Source organism: Thamnophis elegans, chromosome 10 (genome assembly GCF_009769535.1).
Source record: "Thamnophis elegans isolate rThaEle1 chromosome 10, rThaEle1.pri, whole genome shotgun sequence".
NCBI classification, from domain to species: Eukaryota; Metazoa; Chordata; class Lepidosauria; order Squamata; family Colubridae; genus Thamnophis; species Thamnophis elegans.
The window spans coordinates 8,946,631-8,967,350 of NC_045550.1; the positions used below are offsets into that span (position 1 = coordinate 8,946,631).

General features: G+C 35.4%; 1 protein-coding gene across 5 annotated transcripts; it reads left to right on the plus strand.

Moving 5' to 3' along the window:
- Window positions 1-5,477: 5,477 nt before the first annotated feature.
- Window positions 5,478-15,714, plus strand: NSMCE4A (NSE4 homolog A, SMC5-SMC6 complex component). Of its 5 annotated transcripts, none has more exons than XM_032225730.1 (11): window positions 5,478-5,743; window positions 6,961-7,041; window positions 8,814-8,971; window positions 10,592-10,743; window positions 11,641-11,740; window positions 12,411-12,501; window positions 13,055-13,149; window positions 13,771-13,819; window positions 13,972-14,060; window positions 14,518-14,606; window positions 14,710-15,714. In XM_032225730.1, the coding sequence occupies exons 1-10, from the start codon at window positions 5,686-5,688 to the stop codon at window positions 14,581-14,583; spliced, it is 939 nt and encodes a 312-aa protein (XP_032081621.1). In that variant the 5' UTR covers window positions 5,478-5,685; the 3' UTR covers window positions 14,584-14,606; window positions 14,710-15,714. The 5 variants fall into 5 exon arrangements, 3 of the variants coding, with proteins under 3 accessions (XP_032081621.1, XP_032081622.1, XP_032081624.1); XM_032225731.1 differs by having other exon boundaries at window positions 14,518-14,601; XM_032225733.1 differs by having other exon boundaries at window positions 8,841-8,971.
- The last annotated feature ends 5,006 nt before the right edge of the window (window positions 15,715-20,720 follow it).

Here is a 20,720-nt window from a genome sequence, read left to right on the forward strand (position 1 = left end):
TGTGAGATGTAAGGGCTTGAAAGGTCATGTGTATTTTTAGCAATTATATTCTAATTCATCTGCTTGTCGTTTTTTAAAACTATGTTAATTTAAAAACTATCAACTCTTCACAGATATAAAGTTTAAAATGTATGAAATAAATTAACTATTACACCAATGAATAATAAAATAAACTCTACTAATTTTCCACTGTGAAATTGTTTTTCAGATGGACCAAAAGTTTGTCTTTATGTTATTTTTTTAAGACAATAAATTCTTGCTTCTGGCACAAGCCCTGCTGAAGGAAGGCATTTCTTTTTGCTTTCCTTTTGTTTTTCTTCATGACAGTGCATGGTTTTCTGTGCCCCTTGGTTTCAGAAAAACAGGCCAGCTCTATCCAGTTATCCTTGCATGCAATCTGATTCTGGTTTGATAAACAGGAGCCTTGCCAAGTTCATTTGACTTGTAGCTGCTGTTCCTATCTGCAAAACTGGATTTAAAAAAAAAAACAAGCTAAGGACGATCTTCTGATAGTATCAGAAGGTTGCAATGGGAAAAAGGATAGAGTGTCTGAAGAACAAGACATCATTTAGGCTGGATCAAGTTTTTATGCAGATTGTATATCAGGCCAATTTATAGAAAAAGATGAAATATCGGCATTTGAGGAATAACTTTTCTGTAGAAAATAATGGGATGTTTCAATCATGGTACTGTCAATTTTTAGGAATAGTTATTTATTAGATACTGTACCTTTTATCCGTAAGCTCATGGATATATTGGACATATATTGTATCTCTTTTTTTTCTCTGTAGCTGCCCCGGCCCTGTGGAACGATCTTTCCGCAGAGATCCGGACCCTTCCCACTCTCCCGGCCTTCCGTAAAGCCACTAAAACCTGGCTGTTCCGGCAGGCCTGGGGCTGTTGACCCCAAAATATGGTCCAGCCCTACTCAGAATGGAGTGCATGATGTGTTTTTTAAATCTATCTTTTCTTTCCCTTTCTTCTTTTTGATTTATTGTATTGTTAGCCGCCCGGAGTCCCACGGGATTCGGCAGCATACAAATGTTATTAAACTTCAAACTTCAAACTTTTCACTTCTCCATACCACAATCCTCTCAGGTAGGTAGCAGAGGCTGAGAGAGAGGTTTTCTTTTTACAATCCTGTAATCTCTTGTATTGGGATGGAATCAGTTGCAGCTGAATGGAGCTAAGTATTTACTGGCCAGATGCCCTTCCTGACACCTATGTGAAGTTCACAACAGATATGTTCTCTTTGCAGTCATGTAGAGAAACATCTGTCACTGCCTAGGATCAAAACTCTCAACTCCTGAGCATAAGGCAAGTATCTGTACTTCTAGGCTACCATGCCACTCTTAGACTTAGAGAAAGTAACTCGTCCAAAATCACGCAGTGATCTTCTGTAGCTATGGGTAGAATTGAACCTGGGTTTCTCCAACTCTATTACAGCATCTAGCCATTGCACCATACTGACTCACATAACTGATATAAATGATTCTCCAGAAAAGAGTTTTGGTGAGAATACCTTTGCTACATCATATGTTATTTTAGAGTCAATATATCCCTATTATATTAAGGTTGAGACTTTTCAAGATCATCCAGAAACTTCACTTGGAACAAACTACAGTTGCCTATATGCTAATGGCGCTCTTTCAAGAAATAGGACCAGCATAAGTTCCACAAGTGCTCTTTATTGGTTCATGGTGGAACAACAGAACCTAAAAAGCTTGTTCGAGTTTCTGCATGACAAACAAAATCAAGTTGGGTTATTTTGAGTTTCTTTCTCACGCTTCTCTCTTAGGATTGTGTAATCTTTTCTCCTTATTAAATTGCTCTATTTCTTCTTCCCAAGTCCACCTCTTTTTTAACATAGTGTTTCACAACCTCGGTAACTTCAGGTTGTGTGGACTGCCGGGAAATTCTGGGAGCTGGTCCACACATCTTGAACTTGCGAACTTTGAGAACTCCGCTTTACACAATATTATCATACAACTTTGAAGCTGCAGTGATGCCAGTTTGGTTCCGGATCAAGTATGCCAATTAGTGTACATTCAAACTGACAATGAAGTTTCTATTCCATTCCTATTCCTATTCTATTCTTATTCTATTATATTCCTATTCTAATCTATTCCAATTCTATTCTATTCCTATTCTATTCCTATTCTATTCTATTTCTATTCTATTCCTATTCCATTCTATTTCTATTCTATTCCTATTCTATTCCTATTCCTTTCCTATTCTATTCCTATCCTATTCCTATCCTATTCCTATTCTATTCTATTTCTATTCTATTTCTATTCTATTCCTATTCTATTCTATTCCTATTCTATTCCTATCCTATTCCTATCCTATTCTATTCCTATCCTATTCCTATCCTATTCCTATTCTATTCCTATTCTATTCTATTCCATTCTATTTCTATTCTATTCCTATTCTATTCCTATTCCTATTCTATTCCTATCCTATTCCTATCCTATTCCTATTCTATTTCTATTCTATTCTATTCCTATTCTATTCCTATTCTATTCCTATTCCTATTCTCTTCCTATTCCTATCCTATTCCTATCCTATTCTATTTCTATTCTATTCTATTCTATTCCTATTCTATTTCTATTCTATTCCTATTCTATTTTTATTCTATTTCTATTCTATTCCTATTCTATTCCTATCCTATTTCTATTCTATTTCTATTCTATTCCTATCCTATTCTATTTCTATTCTATTCCTATTCTATTCCTATCCTATTCCTATTCTATTCCTATTCTATTTCTATTCTATTCCTATTCCTATTCTCTTCCTATTCCTATCCTATTCCTATCCTATTCCTATCCTATTTCTATCCTATTCCTATTCTATTCTATTCCTATTCTATTTCTATTCTATTCCTATTCTATTCTATTCCTATTCTATTCCTATTCTATTCCTATTCCTATCCTATTCCTATCCTATTCTATTTCTATTCTATTTCTATTCTATTCCTATTCCTATTCTATTTCTATTCTATTCCTATTCTCATCCTATTCCTATCCTATTCCTATCCTATTCTATTTCTATTCTATTTCTATTCTATTCCTATTCCTATTCTATTTCTATTCTATTCCTATTCTCTTCCTATTCCTATCCTATTCCTATCCTATTTCTATTCTATTCCTATTCTATTCTATTCCTGTTCTATTTCTATTCTATTCCTATCCCTATTCTATTTCTATTCTATTCTATTCTATTTCTATTCTATTCCTATTCTATTCCTATTCCTATCCTATTCCTATCCTATTCTATTTCTATTCTATTTCTATTCTATTCCTATTCCTATTCTATTTCTATTCTATTCCTATTCTCTTCCTATTCCTATCCTATTCCTATCCTATTCTATTTCTATTCTATTTCTATTCTATTCCTATTCTATTTCTATTCTATTCCTATTCCTATTCTCTTCCTATTCCTATCCTATTCTATTTCTATTCTATTCTATTCCTATTCTATTTCTATTCTATTCCTATTCTTTCTATTCTATTTCTATTCTATTTCTATTCTATTCCTATCCTATTTCTATTCTATTTCTATTCTATTCCTATTCTATTTCTATTCTATTCCTATTCCTATTCTATTTCTATTCTATTTCTATTCTATTCCTATTCTATTCCTATCCTATTTCTATTCTATTTCTATTCTATTCCTATTCTATTCTATTCCTATTCTATTCCTATCCTATTCCTATCCTATTCTATTTCTATTCTATTCCTATTCCTATTCTCTTCCTATTCCTATCCTATTCCTATCCTATTCCTATCCTATCCTATTTCTATTCTATTCCTATTCCTATTCTATTTCTATTCTATTCCTATTCTCTTCCTATTCCTATCCTATTCCTATCCTATTTCTATTCTATTTCTATTCCTATTCTATTTCTATTCTATTCCTATTCTCTTCCTATTCCTATCCTATTCCTATGCTTTTCCTATCCTATCCTATTTCTATTCTATTCTATTCCTATTCCTATTCTATTTCTATTCTATTCCTATTCCCTTCCTATTCCTATCCTATTCCTATCCTATTTCTATTCTATTCCTATTCTATTCCTATCCTATTCCTATCCTATTCTATTCCTATTCTATTTCTATTCTATTCCTATTCTATTTCTATTCTATTTCTATTCTATTCTATTCCTATTCTCTTCCTATTCCTATCCTATCCTATTTCTATTCTATTCCTATTCTCTTCCTATTCCTATCCTATTCCTATCCTATTCCTATCCTATTCTATTCCTATTCTATTTCTATTCTATTCCTATTCCTATTCTATTCTATTTCTATTCTATTCCTATTCTATTCCTATTCTATTCCTATTCCTATCCTATTCCTATCCTATTCTATTTCTATTCTATTTCTATTCTATTCTATTCCTATCCTATTCCTATCCTATTCTATTCCTATTCTATTTCTATTCTATTCCTATTCTATTTCTATTCTATTTCTATTCTATTCCTATTCTATTCTATTCCTATTCTCTTCCTATTCCTATCCTATTCCTATCCTATTCCTATCCTATCCTATTTCTATTCTATTCCTATTCTCTTCCTATTCCTATCCTATTCCTATCCTATTCCTATCCTATTCCTATTCTATTTCTATTCTATTCCTATTCCTATTCTATTTCTATTCTATTTCTATTCTATTCCTATTCTATTCCTATTCTCTTCCTATTCCTATCCTATTCTATTTCTATTCTATTTCTATTCTATTCCTATTCTATTCCTATTCTATTCCTATTCCTATCCTATTCCTATCCTATTCTATTTCTATTCTATTTCTATTCTATTCCTATTCTATTCCTATTCTATTCCTATTCCTATCCTATTCCTATCCTATTCTATTTCTATTCTATTTCTATTCTATTCCTATCCTATTCTATTTCTATTCTATTTCTATTCTATTCCTATTCCATTTCTATTCTATTTCTATTCTATTCCTATTCTATTCCTATTCTATTCCTATTCTATTCCTATTCCTATCCTATTCCTATCCTATTCCTATCCTATCCTATTTCTATTCTATTCCTATTCTCTTCCTATTCCTATCCTATTCCTATCCTATTCCTATCCTATTCTATTCCTATTCTATTCCTATTCTATTTCTATTCTATTCCTATTCTATTCCTATTCCTATCCTATTCCTATCCTATTTCTATTCTATTTCTATTCTATTCCTATCCTATTCTATTTCTATTCTATTTCTATTCTATTTCTATTCTATTCCTATTCCTATTCTATTCCTATTCCTATTCTATTCCTATCCTATTCCTATTCTAATCCTATTCTTATTCTCTTCCATTCATTCCTATTCCCTTCCGGCGGAATGACTCTGCCTCGTTCTAAAATCCATTGTGACAACAGCGACTCCCCTCTCGGCCTTGAGAGTTCTCTCTCTCCGTTATTTATCTCTATGTCAGGCTTGGCGCCGCCCCCTTTTCCCGGCGTTCAGTGCGCGAGGAAGAACAGCTGAGAAGCGGGGGGGAGAGAGAGGAGAGAGCGGAGACTGAGGCGGAACCGGGAGCGCTGCCTCAATCTTGTCGCTGGCCGAGCTTCTAAATGCCATGTCGGGCTGCTCCAGGTACCAGGGATTGGGCCCTTAAAGGCCCGTCTGGTTCCGTTTCGAGGTGAAAAAACTTCCGGGGAGGAATCTTGACGAAATGACGACGCGCCGCATTCTCCGCCAACAGTACCGAGAACTAATTTCTACCGTTCAGCGTAAGTCCCTCCGCCTCCCCCCCATCCCCACAAATTAGGAGGGAAATGGCGCGAAGTAATCCCGGTTGATCCAGGAAACCCGGCCTGGTGGCCTTGGATCGGTCCGCTGACGCTCCGACCCCCTGTCTGCATGGAGGCGGTGCGTCCTTGGGTGGGTCTCCGAGCTTCCTCGTTCCCTTGCAGAGGCGCCTCTTTACCCCAAACCAGGTAACCTCATCCGTCTTAGGATCGCGCGAGACCCAGGGTGGATGTCTGCTCTTCTCCTGTCTGGGGATTCTTTTTTTCCTGTCTGGGGGTAAGGTGGATGGGGTGCAGTTTCCAGTCTTGCATCTTTTCCGCCCCCAACTTTGCTTCTTTGGAGGTGAGGGAGCTTGAGAGCCCTGAATCTCCATTCTTCTAAATGAATGAAGTCTAAATGCCTCAGTTTGCGGGGGGGGGGGGGGGGGGGGGGGGTGGTGTGGGGGGGGGGAGGTTGACCAAATCTTTATTAAAATGTATTCTAAATATAAACCTGAATTGTAATCTTTGTGCATCTTGTGCTTCAAGAAATGGAACTCTTATCTTGCACATTTGTGTGTGTGTGTATATATGTGTGTGTGTGTGTGTGTGTTGCATTTGTGCTGATAAATAAATAAAGGGAGACTATCAGCACAAATGCAACACAAATGTAACAAAGGCAACAGTAAAAATATTGGGTTTCTGTCGTGATGGTCTCTTGTGACGATATATATATGTGTGTGTGTGTGTGTGTGTGTGTGTATATACATATATATATATATCTATTAGATTTTTACAGCCCCCGGTATGCCCAAATATGGGAGGAAGATCATTACTTCCATTCTCTGTCCTTCGGCAGAAACCCAATATTTTTACTGTTGCCTTTTTTTGTTACATTTGTTGTGTTTGTGCTGATAAATAAATAAAGGGAGACTAGAATAGATCTATTTCAAGCTATTTAGCTCTCATCAGCTAGCCATACCCATATTGGGTTTCTGCCGAAGGAAATACATACATACATACATACATACATACATACATACATACATTTGTTTGTGTATATATATGTATGTATGTATGTATGTATACGTATACATATACATATACATATACACATAGACATACACATACACACTGATATATATACTGGTTTTAACGGGGTGGCCTTTTTGGTTTAGGTTTCTCAATGATTAAATATGGTTTCCCCCCTGTTTTGTTAGAAAACCATGAGCTGATGCTGAGCACCAATAATGATAAATTGACAGAAGCTCTAGAAGATGCTGATAAACTCTTCTCTGGAGGTAGGTTGAGAATCATCGCAAAAAATTTTTTTCAGTGCTTGATTTTCCATAAATTTTTAGAAGCTTCAAATAAAATAAAAAGGAAAGAATATGTCACTTTAATACATTCAATTTATTCTAGTGAGGAAAATATAAATCATTTTGTTTATTAATAGTAGCTATCTGTAGTCTTCAGAAAACATGAAGAAGTTTAATTTTCTATGGGCCTGAAGTAACTGGAAGAGGCCAGCAGAGAGGAAAATTACTTTATTTTCCTAAAATTATTTCCCTGTAATTAAAAGCAATTAAAAATTCAATCTAATATATTTCCTCTCTAGTGGTTTCTTTCTTAATGATATGTTACTTTCTTTTTGATTGATAGCATCAATTTCATTTTTATTTCATATTTGGTGGGCAGTAAATATTACATCAAGTGATATGAATGTAAATGATAAAGTATGACACTCAGAAGGAAGAATAGTTTTTATTGTTTTAAGTATTAATAGAAACCTATAGCATGCTTTTTACAAGATAATGTAATAATGAACATAGTAATCACACATAGAATAAGCAAGCAATATGCTAAGTGATATAAATGATAAAAATGTTACAAGGTAGTATCAATAAAGACATAATCTTTGCTGCCTTTTCAGTTTTCAAATGGCTACCTAGTTCTGATTGATAGTGGGCTTTGTTTTGGTTCCTTTTTCAATGACATAGTAGTGCACTTTAGAGACAATCCTTGATTGATAAAACCTTGAATCTGAAGCTTCAAGGAAGAGCAATTGATTTCATTTGGAGAAAAATGAAACCTCTAGTACACCTGCATGTTGATGTTTTTAGCCAATTAGCAATTGTGTTGGTGATAATAATATAAGCATGATTGTGAAATGTAATTGTCATTCTTGACACTACTATTCATTGATTTACCTTGTTATCTTGAAAGATTTAAAACTTAATTTCTGAAGTTTTTTAAACTAATTTTTTTAAAAAAATTAGAGCTTGGTGTTTTGGAATCTGAGGCCTGATTCTAAACTTATCCAAGATTTTTTAAACAAATTTTGTAAAGCGTCAATGCCGCATTGTCATTGCCACAGTATTCAATGTTTTTATATTGTTCAGCTGTTAATATAAAAATATGCAACTAGTTGATCCATACTAAATCAGTGTTTTTTATAGATTATTATCTGTATATAGGTAGTCCTCAATTTATAACCATTCATTCAGTGATCATTCTAAGAGAGAAAAATATGACATGACTATTTTTTATACTTACAACTGTTGTAGCACCTGCATTGTCATGTGATCAAAATTTGGATATTTGGCAACTGGCATGTATTTATGATAGTTGCGGTATCCCTGGGTCACGTGATCACCTTTTGTCATAGATCTGGGGACCAAAGTCTATGGTTAATCTTGAGAAGCAAAGATTCACTTAACAACTGTGTTATTGACAAACTACAGTGATTCATTTAATACCTGGCAAGAAAGGTCATAAAATGGATTAAAACTTAACAACTGACTTGCTTAGCAATAAAAATTTTGAGCTCAATTGTCATACATCGAGGACTACTATACTGCCAATTATAGATATATCCTATCATACAGCAAATAATTGGATGCATATCTTGCTTAGAATTCTCTCAAAAATGCATTTCTTCTTCTTCTAGCCCATTGGATTGTTAACTTGCTCTTATTTAGTTAATTTGCGATTCTCGAAAATAACAAGCATTCATCAAAAACTGAATATTAATGAAAATTACGTTCTTGTCTTCCATTCCCTTTGAATATAGCAAACAATTTTTCTTCTCTCGAAACAGTGTCCTGGGCAAGGGAGGCTGCTTTGGATGCCCAGTTCCTAGTTTTGGCATCAAATATAGGAAAAGAAAAAGCAAATCAGTTACACTCAGATATGACAATATTTGATCCATCTGCATTTGCTGGAGATTTAGTAAGTTGCATGAGCTCTATAGTAATATAAGGCTTTTCTGTTTTATAGAATATAGTAATATAAGGCTTTTATATAGCAATATAATTATAGTAATATAAGGCTTTTCTGTTTTATTAAATAGAATTTGATTGTATATATATTTTCTGAGGTTTTCGTGGGTGTGAGTATGTAGGTCTTTGGTTATTTGGGTTTTCTTCCGCGTAAAATTGGAGGTGTCTTGGCGACGTTTCGACGAAGTCTCATTCATCATCTTCAGGCTTCGTGCTTCCAGGAGCAAGCACGAAGCCTGGAAGCACGAAGCCTGAAGATGACGAATGAGACTTCGTCAAAACGTCGCCAAGACATCTCCAATTTTACGCGGGAGAAAACCCGAATAACCAAAGACCTACACACACACACACACATATATATAATATTCCCATCAACATTTCATTATAGTAACTCATCATGTATTCGTTGTTTAAACTTTGAAATAATATTTTTTAGCGAAGCTAATAGCAATATTTAAAGTATACTTAAATATTTCACTCATATAAGCTGAAATATCAGTTTTAGAATCTGAAAGCATAAAAAAGTATGCAGTGCACTTGAAGTTCTTCAGTTCGTGGGAACCAGATTGTTATCTTGCTGTTGCATTAATCCTATATTTTAATAGAGATGTTAGAACCCCATTGCTTATTTTAAATGCAGGCTGTAACTCTTGGGCTACCATGCTTTATAACCTCTTCTCTGGTTTTATCACACTAACTTCAAATTAGTGAATTATTGCAGTATTGAAAATCAAACTATTCAGTATCAAAAATGTAGTGATCCAAACATTTTTTTTAATCCTGTAGAATTATTTTGCTGTACTGGATAGTTAGAATTGTAAACCATGTTGTCACAGTTCGTTTTTGCTCCATCACCAGTCATGAACCAAAGAAAATTAAAAATTACTGCTGAAGTTTCTTTAGATTTTCATTTTTTTTTTAACCTGGCATCACAGACCAGACTTGCTGATAGTTTGGGTTTGCTGGGGTGGGGGGTGGGAAAAATATTTGTCTGCTTGTTTTGTCTGAAATCACATATTATAGTAAGGCAGTTCAAATAGTTCTTTGTACCACTTCAAAGAGAATTGGCTGCCTCCTCAATTTCAGTTATGTAAACAGTTCTGCATTTTTGGAGATGGTGGTGAGGGGGTGGGGGAATGGTTTGTGCAAGGAGATAACATACACCACATATTTTAAACGGAATTCCCTGTTTAAAAAAAACAAGATAAATTGATTAAGATGTTGTAGTTTCAGATCAAAGTTGCAATGCACTGTAGTTAGTATCATTCTGTATAGCAGTGTTTCTCAACCTTGGCAACTTGAAGATGTCTGGACTTCAACTCCCAGAATTCCCCAGCCAGCGAATGCTGGCTGGGGAATTCTGGGAGTTGAAGTCCGGACATCTTCAAGTTGCCAAGGTTGAGAAACACTGCTGTATAGGTTTAAATATAAAGGTAACTTCATAAGCATATTATTACCTTCAAAATATTGTGCACCTTAACATATTTCTTCTTGAATTAGATTCTAATTTTGTATTGTCATTATTTTGTATAAAAATGCAAATTGATACCGTTATATATTTCTTCTACAGTTATCACTTATGGGTCTAAATCGTTTGGAAGTAGAAGAAAGTGATAGTGAAGAAGAACAGGTTGCTGGTGGATTCTTACCTAATAATGCTTGGCATAAACTTGGTGAAGAAGCAAACAAATACTTTAGGAGGGCACCGGTTTTCCATTTCATGTGAGTTGTGGTATCTATCGTTCAGTCTGGTATGATAACTCTCACAAGAATTACGCTATAGATTTTTTGTTGCTTGGGACTTGAATAGCCCAATTAAAGAATCTTGCACATTATAATTTGTCTACTATTCTCTTTGAGGTTTGTTCTCAGCACTTTGGAAAGCCTCACATATATTTTTGGGAAGTTTTCTGGGATGCCTGAACACTCGTTGAAGTGAGCAAGATACCTAGGTTTTATGTTTTTTATCTGATTGGACTTGTAAGATTTCTGCAGATAAAGAAACCAAAGACCTTTTGTTATGTTGTCATTCCCAGCTTCCATGCCACCTACATCAAATCGGTTTGGGGCAAGGAGGTTTCTTGATAGAAAATGCTATTGACCCTAATTTATTCCATAATTGGTATTCTTTCCAAAGTGCTTTAAAGGTGCTCTATAAATGTTTCCTTTTGTTGCTCTTAGGCAGGGGTCTCCAAATTTGGGAACTTTTAAGACCTGTGGACTTCCACTCCCAGAATTCCCCAGCCAGAATTCTGGGAGTTGAAGTTCACAAGTCTTAAAGTCCCCAAATTTGGAGACCCCTGCTCTTGGGTAATAACATTTTAAAATTTGAAATAAGAGCAAGAAATGTGCATAGTTGAGAGTAACCAGACTAAGATTTTGCATTCATATGAATTATCCTGACATGACTCTAACATCAAAACTTGATTAGGTCTGAAGGCATGAAACTGAAAAAAAATCTAATCTCAGGAGTTCAAACAGGGTGGGGTTTTTTGGGGGGGGGGGTTTCTGTTGCTACATTCTTCTAGTTTCTTGGCCATGTTTGCAAAATTACAGTGTTATGTCTTCAGATTATTTGGAATGTTATATAAAGAATTAACAATGTTTTCATTGCCTTAGGTTAGGCACATTTACTCCTGATCCTCCTGTTGAAAGGCCACGAATTGAAAGGCAACGAAAGAAGGCAACTTCAGATGGAAACAGAGTAATGCCTGCACAAGTGAGTTACATATGAGAAGTAAAGTCTAATGTTACTTTGGGGATGAGAAACTTCCAGCTGAAATTCATAGCACGGTAACAGAAGAGGACACGTAAATAGATTTTTTTTTGTTATAACAAAGCTTGATGATGAATAATGATTTTTTGCAGATGTTTGGTTCTGACATTGTACAGGAGGGTGTAATATTTGTCCCAATAATCTTCTAATATATATACATTGAAAAAAATGTCCTTTGAAGCAGCTGATTATTGTAATTTGTAAATGGTGCATAAAACTTTAAAGTCAACTTTAAAAGCTTATTCTTTATATAAAAGCTTATTCTTCATATCAGTTGAATTATTTGAGGTCAGTTCTATTTTTGCACATTCTCCTTATCGGTTAGATAAGAGAATGTTTACATACATCACATATCTATTAGGAAACAGAAAGAAAATCCTCATCTTCAGATATTTACTCTTTTTAAAAACCATTTCATTTATCCCAGAAATCAAGTTTACATTGATGAAAGTATTGCTGGTTATGAGCAACCATAATAAAGTATGCTTTAAGGAAAACTGCAACATTTTAAAAAGAAATTAAGAATATTATAATGGAAGGGGAAGACTGCTGTAACATTGTCATAAAATATAGCTATATTGATAATAGCTTGCTAAATTAATTCTTTTTTTAGTTAAAGAAAATGGAAGAGTCTCACCAAGAAGCTACTGAAAAGGAAGTAGAACGGATTTTGGGATTCTTACAAGCCTATTACGCAGAAGAGCGTAAGTTAAGGGAATTCAGCATTTGCATAGATGCCTCTCTTTCCTTTAAGTATTGTTATGGTGGCTAGGATACGAAGAGTATAAGATCGAGGATGCCAGAACAAAAATGTTTGAGCAGAAAAGATCATTTGAAGTTGTAAAGAGGTTGTATGCTTCAAACAGTTAGCTGTATTTTTTTCTGCAATTAGCTTAATTTTCATTGTGATATTTGTATTGGAAATGCTCAGTTATATTAATTTGGCTCTCCATATACATATTTCTCAATCTGGTGTTATGATAATACTTTTGTGTAGGAAAATCATTTAGATAGCATATGTCTAAGGTTTGTTTAAAAAATTCAGTTTACATTTCTCATTCTGCTGCAGACCATGATTAGACCTACCTTTAAAAAAAAAAAAGAATAGTGAAAACTATTAAATGTGGGCTTTGAAATTTTTTCCATTCATAGATGAATTATAGTTAAATGATGTTGAACGCAGAAAATAAACTAGAAATAGGCTGAACAGCTAAATGAATGTATCGATATTAAAAGTATGTTGTTTTTACATTATAGCTTCTACCCCAATATCCTTCCTTGAGTTTGTGACAGACCCAAATTCTTTCTCACGAACTGTGGAAAACATGTTTCATGTCTCATTCTTAATAAGGGTAAGGAAAAAGAATTTACTCCCTTAATTATAAAAGCAAAATGTATTGTGCCGCAAATATAAACACAAGATTTGGACCCTCCATATTGGAGGACTGCTGGTTGACTAATTTTTCTTTCATCTCTTATGTAATAGAAATAGTTTGATGTATATTTATAATTTACTAATCTCACTTTTATAAATCAGATTCCCTTTGACAGTGGTAATAAATTGATGTTGAAAGAAGCTTGATAATTGTAAATAATATGTTATTATATTTAGACACTTGAAATATGGATCATGTTTTTTTTTAAAAAAAAATCTGATTGGGTTTTTTCTTAATGGAAATAAGTTGGTTTTAAATCTTACATCTATTTACTGTTTAAAAGATTAAAACTGGAACTAATTCCTGAATGACTGGATTTGCTTTTTGTACTAAACCATAACTGAATCATAGTCTATTTCATATAACTGGTTATAATAATAAAATTAACCTAATCAAAGTCAAACAAATAATATGTGGCTAAATTTGTTTATCATTCTTATTGCCGTTGAATTCAGCCCACTAAATATATTTCATATTCCATAACCTATTTCTGATAGGTTTGCTTTCCTAGAGGTAAATTGATTTTTTTTTTCCTAGGATGGACTTGCAAGAATAAAACTGGATCAAGATAAGCTTCCTATAATAGGTAATGTTGCAATATTTCTAACACTAGGAATTGTTTTAAAATGTCTTTGTCTCTTAATTTGACATATACTTGAATTTATATTGTTTTAGTGAAATTGAATTTTCATTTCTTTAAATATAAACATGTGTCCCAAAAATACAATATTTTGCTAGAACCTTTACGTCCACAAGGAGTAGAAAATTATGACGATTCTCACGCACGGAAGCAAGCTGTCATATCAATGAGCTATCAAGAATGGATGGTATAGTTAATTATTTTATTTCCGGAAGTTATTTTAAATATTCCTGAACTGCGTTTTTGTACCTAAAATGCTACAACTATGATTAGCAGAACTTTATTATTTAGATCTTAAAAATATGGAAAGGCAATTTCCTGGTTCTGTAATTTTGAAGGGGAAAATATACTATTCTTTTCTTCCTTCAATGTGTGTAAGATAGGCTATTTATCAAAATAGCAGTGGATTTCATTTATATATTTTATAGTCTTCCATCTTAAAAGAAAATGCAGCACATATCCAGAGTTTACATTGTATGGTAAAAATAAATGTTAGTCAGAAGCTTTGTTAACTTGCAATAACTTTGCATTTAACAGCATAATATTTTAACTAATGGTGGCTGAAAGTTAGATATGTTTATTAATGCACATTTTTATCTATAATACTATAGATTAAAAGACTTTAAATTTTTATTTTCACATAGAATATTGTGGAGATATTTGAAATTTCACAGCCAATGATTCCACCTCTTGCATCGTCACAGACATGAGATGAAGCTGATCTGAATGTAAGGTACTATTTTTTCTTTAATTTTTTTGATATCATTTTCGTTGTTGATGTTCAAGCACAATAATTGTTAGTTTGGGCTGACTTGAATTTTATCTATCTTTTGCAGATTTCAACCTCACTCTTTTACACAGGTATCCTCCATAGGTCTTTAAGAACCAGCCTGATCTTGGATGGAAATGAACTAAACTTTCCTGTTTTAAGTATTGCATATTTGCTTGAATAAGTGGAACGCATGCAGGTTTTCTAAATAACAATGTTGTATTATACAACATTTTGTACATTATTTATTTGCTGTAACAGCAAATTAGTCTCGTTGTAGCTTTTATATTCTGAATCGGCTTTGTCTTATTACACATTCATTTGGTCAATATTATGTTGTTTGAATTTATATTTCACTTTTCCATAAAGCAAAAAGTTAGCTAACCACACAAACAAAATATGATACATCTCAGTAAAGAAGACATTTGATCAATCTTCAGAGGTGGAAAGAGTTCCCAAGGGAGTTTGCTCTGTATTTTTGGAGTGATGCAGAGCATGCCTTCTTTTATGTGCCTGAAAAAGACTGCGTTAAAGATACTTTTTTTAATTAATCTTTAATGTCCAAGGAGATTCATATTGCGAGACATAGATAGTTGTGCCTAAAACATTTAAATGTTAAAGGACTAGAATGGTACCCTCCCAGTTCCTTTATGTTGCAGCAGTATGTGTTAATTATATCTTAGTTTAGGAGAATATGCACTTTTATAGAGCTTATTTATAGTTCCATAGATTTTGAACCTCATTATTTGTGAATGGTGGTGCAGAGAAGAAAAATGGGGAGTGGAAATGCAAGACCAAGAAGAAGGAAAGGCTGAGAAGAGAAGTGAATCAGATGCTCTACATCACAGAATGTACTTACCTAGTTGAAATATTTTGCTTTCCTCCATCATACCATTTGGCTGTAATTCTGCATTTAGCATAAGCATTCAAATGTTTATGGTGAAAAGAAGGATGACGTAGAATGTCGTTGAGAAATGGCTTACAAGAACAAAGTTACTTGTGGATGTCACTCCCTATTATTGAAACTTTGGCAGAAGCAACCACTTGGAATTAAACACTTCGATACACTTTTGCAACGGGTTGTGTGTTTAAGATTTCTACAATTTCAAATGTCTCTGTAGTCATTTTTGAGTTGCGCAAGCTTGATAACCTTTCCAGAATAATGAATACAAATATTAAATACAGATGATAACATAGAAGTTTTGCCTTTGAAAATACTTTTTGGACTAAAGGTACAGTCTAGTAGATGCTTGTAAGCTACCCTGCACCTTATAAATTACTCTTTTAAAAGTATTTTCTTGGAACGCTACATGAGATAACAAAGTGTAGTGGTATTATAGCTAATACCAAAAATAGGTGAAGCTGAATTAGTTAACTTATAAAATTCTATGGTATTCTTCCATTCCTAGCACATATTCATCACTAGTATGCACTAATATGCATCATACAAATAATACATAATATAAATGCATCAAGGAGATTTATTTTTGAATCCAAATGAGCAGATTTTAGACAGTTGTAGTCTGACTGCATTAATAAATGTCAGTGAACATGCAGTCTTAATAAACTAATTTTAGGGTCCAGTTTTAGTTTGCAAACCTTGCTGGCAAAGTCCTGTGTCTTGTTGGTGTGATGGGTGGTATTGCCGATTAGAAGAGCTGATTGGGTAGTTAGATATTTCACAGCGTTGTAGGTGACAGAGTTGATGCTGCTGAAAATCCTTCCATTCCTCGCTCCCCATCCATTCAGAACCGAAGAAGATTCTTTGATGAGAAGTGAAACATTTTCAAAGAACAGGAGAGTCCAGCTGTCTCTTGAAAAAATACCTTTGATCGTATACTACTGTTATTTAATGAATACAGATTGTGCTCGACTTACGAGTAATTGAGCAAAGAATACGGGTCGTAAATTGTAACAGTCATTAGGTGGGTCATCATGTAATTGTGCATGATTTTACGACCTTTTTTGCATGGTCTTTCAGTGAATGGATGTTATTTTGCTGGAAACTGAAATTAAACACAGGTTAACAGCAAAAAAAATGTAAATTCTGGTCATGATGGGGGTACTGTAAATAGCTGTAAATGCAGGCCAATTGCCATGCACCCAAAATGACCTTGGGGTGGGGCAGTCAGAACTTTGAATCGGATTGTAAATACCTTTGGAAGTGGGGCTTGTAACTTTTGTTGTAAATCGAGGACTACTTGTAATGTGCCAGGGCCATTTGGATTAGGTGGTGTATACATTTCATCTAAGTCTTTAGTATACATGTTATAATATGATGATGCCAGCATCGTATGAATTCAAAGTACAAAGAATATTTCATCGCCTTTTGTTGAACACATCTCTTAAATATCTGAATCTGCAATGTTATTTCTTCACATCTAGACAAATATTCCACACCTATGAGTGAAACAATTTAAATAAGGATTAAATAGTGGATTAACTAAAGGCAATCGGCAACTTGATGGCACATAATCAAAAAGCCAGTAATTATTGAAGTACAAGTAGCCCTCACTTGATGCCAAGTGATCCGGTTAAGTGAAATGTCGCATGACTGCTCAACTTGGGGAGGGCAGTCCTGAGAATCTTTGTATGAATCCACATGGTCATTAAGCAAGTACTCACCTGGCTTCTTAGAAGGTAAGGGACTGCCTCCAATTCTCCCCAGCAACCTCCCCCCCCCTCCATCTTCCTACTTTTGGCTTCTGATCCATCAATCACCCTGGCCACTGGCTGCACTGCCCATCATTCCCGCCTGGCTCCTCCTCTTCCGCGCTGGCCAGTTTCCTTAAATAACTGGTGCAGTCAAAACTGCCATTTGCGCCAGCTCCTTTTGTACCGGTTGTTATGTGAAAGGAGGGCTTGGCAGGTACATGAAAGGAGGTCCTGATCAGTAGTTTGATGTGACACAGCTCATGGTTCTTACGTGGTGGACTATACTACCTTCAGGGATCCCAAATCCCTGGGCCACTCATACAAATGGAGTTGGGTGTGCTTGCATGCACACACCTACCACTTTCACAGAACCAACCCCTCCCCTCCCCACGTTGTGCCACCAAGCCAGAAAGATTGAGGATCGCTGGTCTATTAAACATTTCCACAGCATCTCCCTTTGCATGGCCAGGATGGTGGAAATAGGGAGGCAAAGAGAACAAAGGCGCACTGCAGTTGTAAATGTGACAGGACTGAATTTTGTTCACATGACCTTGGGCCAGAAGCTAGAGGACTGGACATAAGGCCCTTTGTTCAGCACCATCATAACTGAATATATGCTGAATGAAAGCTGGTTAAGCAAGGACTATATAGCAATAGCAATAGCAGTTAGACTTATATACCGCTTCATAGGGCTTTCAGCCCTCTCTAAGCGGTTTACAGAGTCAGCATATTGCCCCCAACAACAATCCGGGTCCTCATTTCACCCACCTCGGAAGGATGGAAGGCTGAGTCAACCCTGAGCCGGTGAGATTTGAACCGCCGAACTGCAGAACTGCAGTCAGCTGAAGTAGCCTGCAGTGCTGTATTTAATCACTGCGCCACCTCGGCTCTATATTTCTCATTCTATGTCTCTAAACCCATATGACAAAATGCTAATATGTATTTCTGATCCTGCCATATCCAGCTTATCTCAGAAGTAGATAGGTTGTCACTTTTTGTGCTTAAAAATTAACAGGACACAGTCCCGAGTTCAGATTATATGAATACTAATGCATTCAGAAAAGAATAGATGCAAAGAATCAGCTCGCTATAGACACGTAATGTATATAGCAAGAAAATAATGATTTGGGAAATGGGAAATCATTTGGGAAAAAATGTACAACTCCCAGGCCCCAGACGCAAACATGCAGGGTTTTCTAGTTTCTTCGTTGCTTTTATATGAACATATCTTTTCTGAAAGGATGTGGGGGAAAAAAGGTTTAGTGGAAACCAACCAGACAGTGCCATTTATTATGATTTATTGCTGCTGTACAGAAATGGATAATATTGTTACATTTAAAACAGTAGCAGCACACATCCTGTCAAAGTTAATACATGAAAAGGTCTTAAGAAATATATTTAGTGCTGGATGAATTTCCAAAACAGAAAATGAGGCAATCAGTCCTCAACTGAGCTGAAGCAGGATGAATGTTGTGGGGAATGAAGTATGTTTAGTTTTGTGGATCTGTTGAAAATGCAGAAGAATCCACCCTACATAAAATGTGTAAGCTGCGAAAAAACACTTCCTCTGAGGACAGAGAATTAGGCAGCTGAAGGGCTATGACTGTTTATTTCTGGGGATGAGGAAAGCTCCACATTGGAGCTATATATGAGGGTGCAAAAAAGAACTCACAAATGGCCATTGTTAGTTCTCAGCTCTATAACAGTCAGCAGTGGCTAGTGGAGCATGTACCAAACAATTGTCTCTTGGTAATTTAATGTAGCCCAAAAGAAGGATGGCAAAAGCTACATTAATTGATCATCTGCTACTTGAATTACTCCACACTTCATTTTAAAAAAGCCACCCAATGCCCAATAAGATGATGATCCTTATCAACAAAGAGAAAGCTTAGATGTGTGTTGTGGCCCAGCAGGAGCCGTTGGAGCTGCCACCAGACTCTGACAGCGAGGGGCCTTATGAGTTGGCCTTGGAGGATGTGGAGGACCCTGGACAGGGTTCCGACTTCGAGCAGGGGGCAGAGAGACTGGTTGGCCACCGGGGGGGGGGCGCCTGAGCCTTGGATCAGTGGGGAGGAGACGAGAGAGTGGTCCAGAAACCAACTGTGAGTTGTTCTGGGATGCACGCCGTCGAAGGGCTACTAGGCATCAAGAACAACTACGTAATTACAGGAGGTAATTAAGCTCAGCTGATGGTCATTAAGCTCCTCTCCAGACTATAAAAGAGACTGCTTGTGCCACGCCCTTGCAGAAGTCAACGCTTGGACTAAAGAGAAACGAACTCGGCAGGCTGGATTGCTGCCAGAGTTTGTCTGCATTGCTGCCAAGGTTTGTCGGACTTGCTGCCAAAGTCCTTATCTGTCTGGACTTGTTATTAAAGGACATTCCATTTTACGCTTGTCTCGGCTGTCGTTACTGGACGGAGGAGGGGGGGTCAGAACAGATGTGCTACCAATATAAGAGCAGAATAGGCAATTTAACACTACAAAAGCCCACACATCACTTTAATATGCACTGTCTATTATTATAAAATTAGACTTTTACTCTTGGGACCTAGGATGCTTTCCTGAAATGACTGGCAGGCTTTTTCGGATACTCACTTTTAACCTCTGCCTTTTGGGCAGCCTTTTCTTTTTTTGTGACCAAGGAAACACAAAAAATGGCATCTCTTCAGATTAAAGAAAATTCCTCACATTCTTCCTAGTCTTTAAAAATAGGACAGTAACATTACCTTTTGTTACATTTATTTGTCTGAAGATAAAGTTGACCTACTATAACCCTGCAACATTTTACTTTCTGGACCGAGTATCTATCTATCTATCTATCATCTATCTATCTATCTATCTATCTATCTATCTATCTATCTATCTATCTATCCATCCATCCATCCCATCCATCCATCTCTCTTTATCTCCATCCATCCATCCATCATCTATCTCTCTCTCTCTCTCTATCATATCTATCTATCTATCTATCTATCTATCTATCTATCTATCTATCTATCTATCCATCCATCCATCCATCCATCCATCCATCCAACCATCTCTCTCTTTATCTCCATCCATCCATCCGTCATCTATCTATCTCTATCTATCATCTATCTATCTATCTATCTATCTATCTATCTATCTATCTATCTATCTATATCTATCTATCTATCCATCCATCCATCCATCCATCCATCCTATCTCTCTCTTTATCTCCATCCATCCATCCATCCATCCATCTATCATCTATCTATCATCTCTCTCTCTCTCTCATCTATCTATCTATCTATATCTATCTATCTGTCTGTCTGTCTGTCTGTCTGTCTATCTAATCTATCTATCTATCTGTTATCTATCTATCTATCATCTATCTATCCATCCATCTATCATCTTTCTCTATCATCTCTCTCTCTCCATCCATCCATCCATCTATCATCTC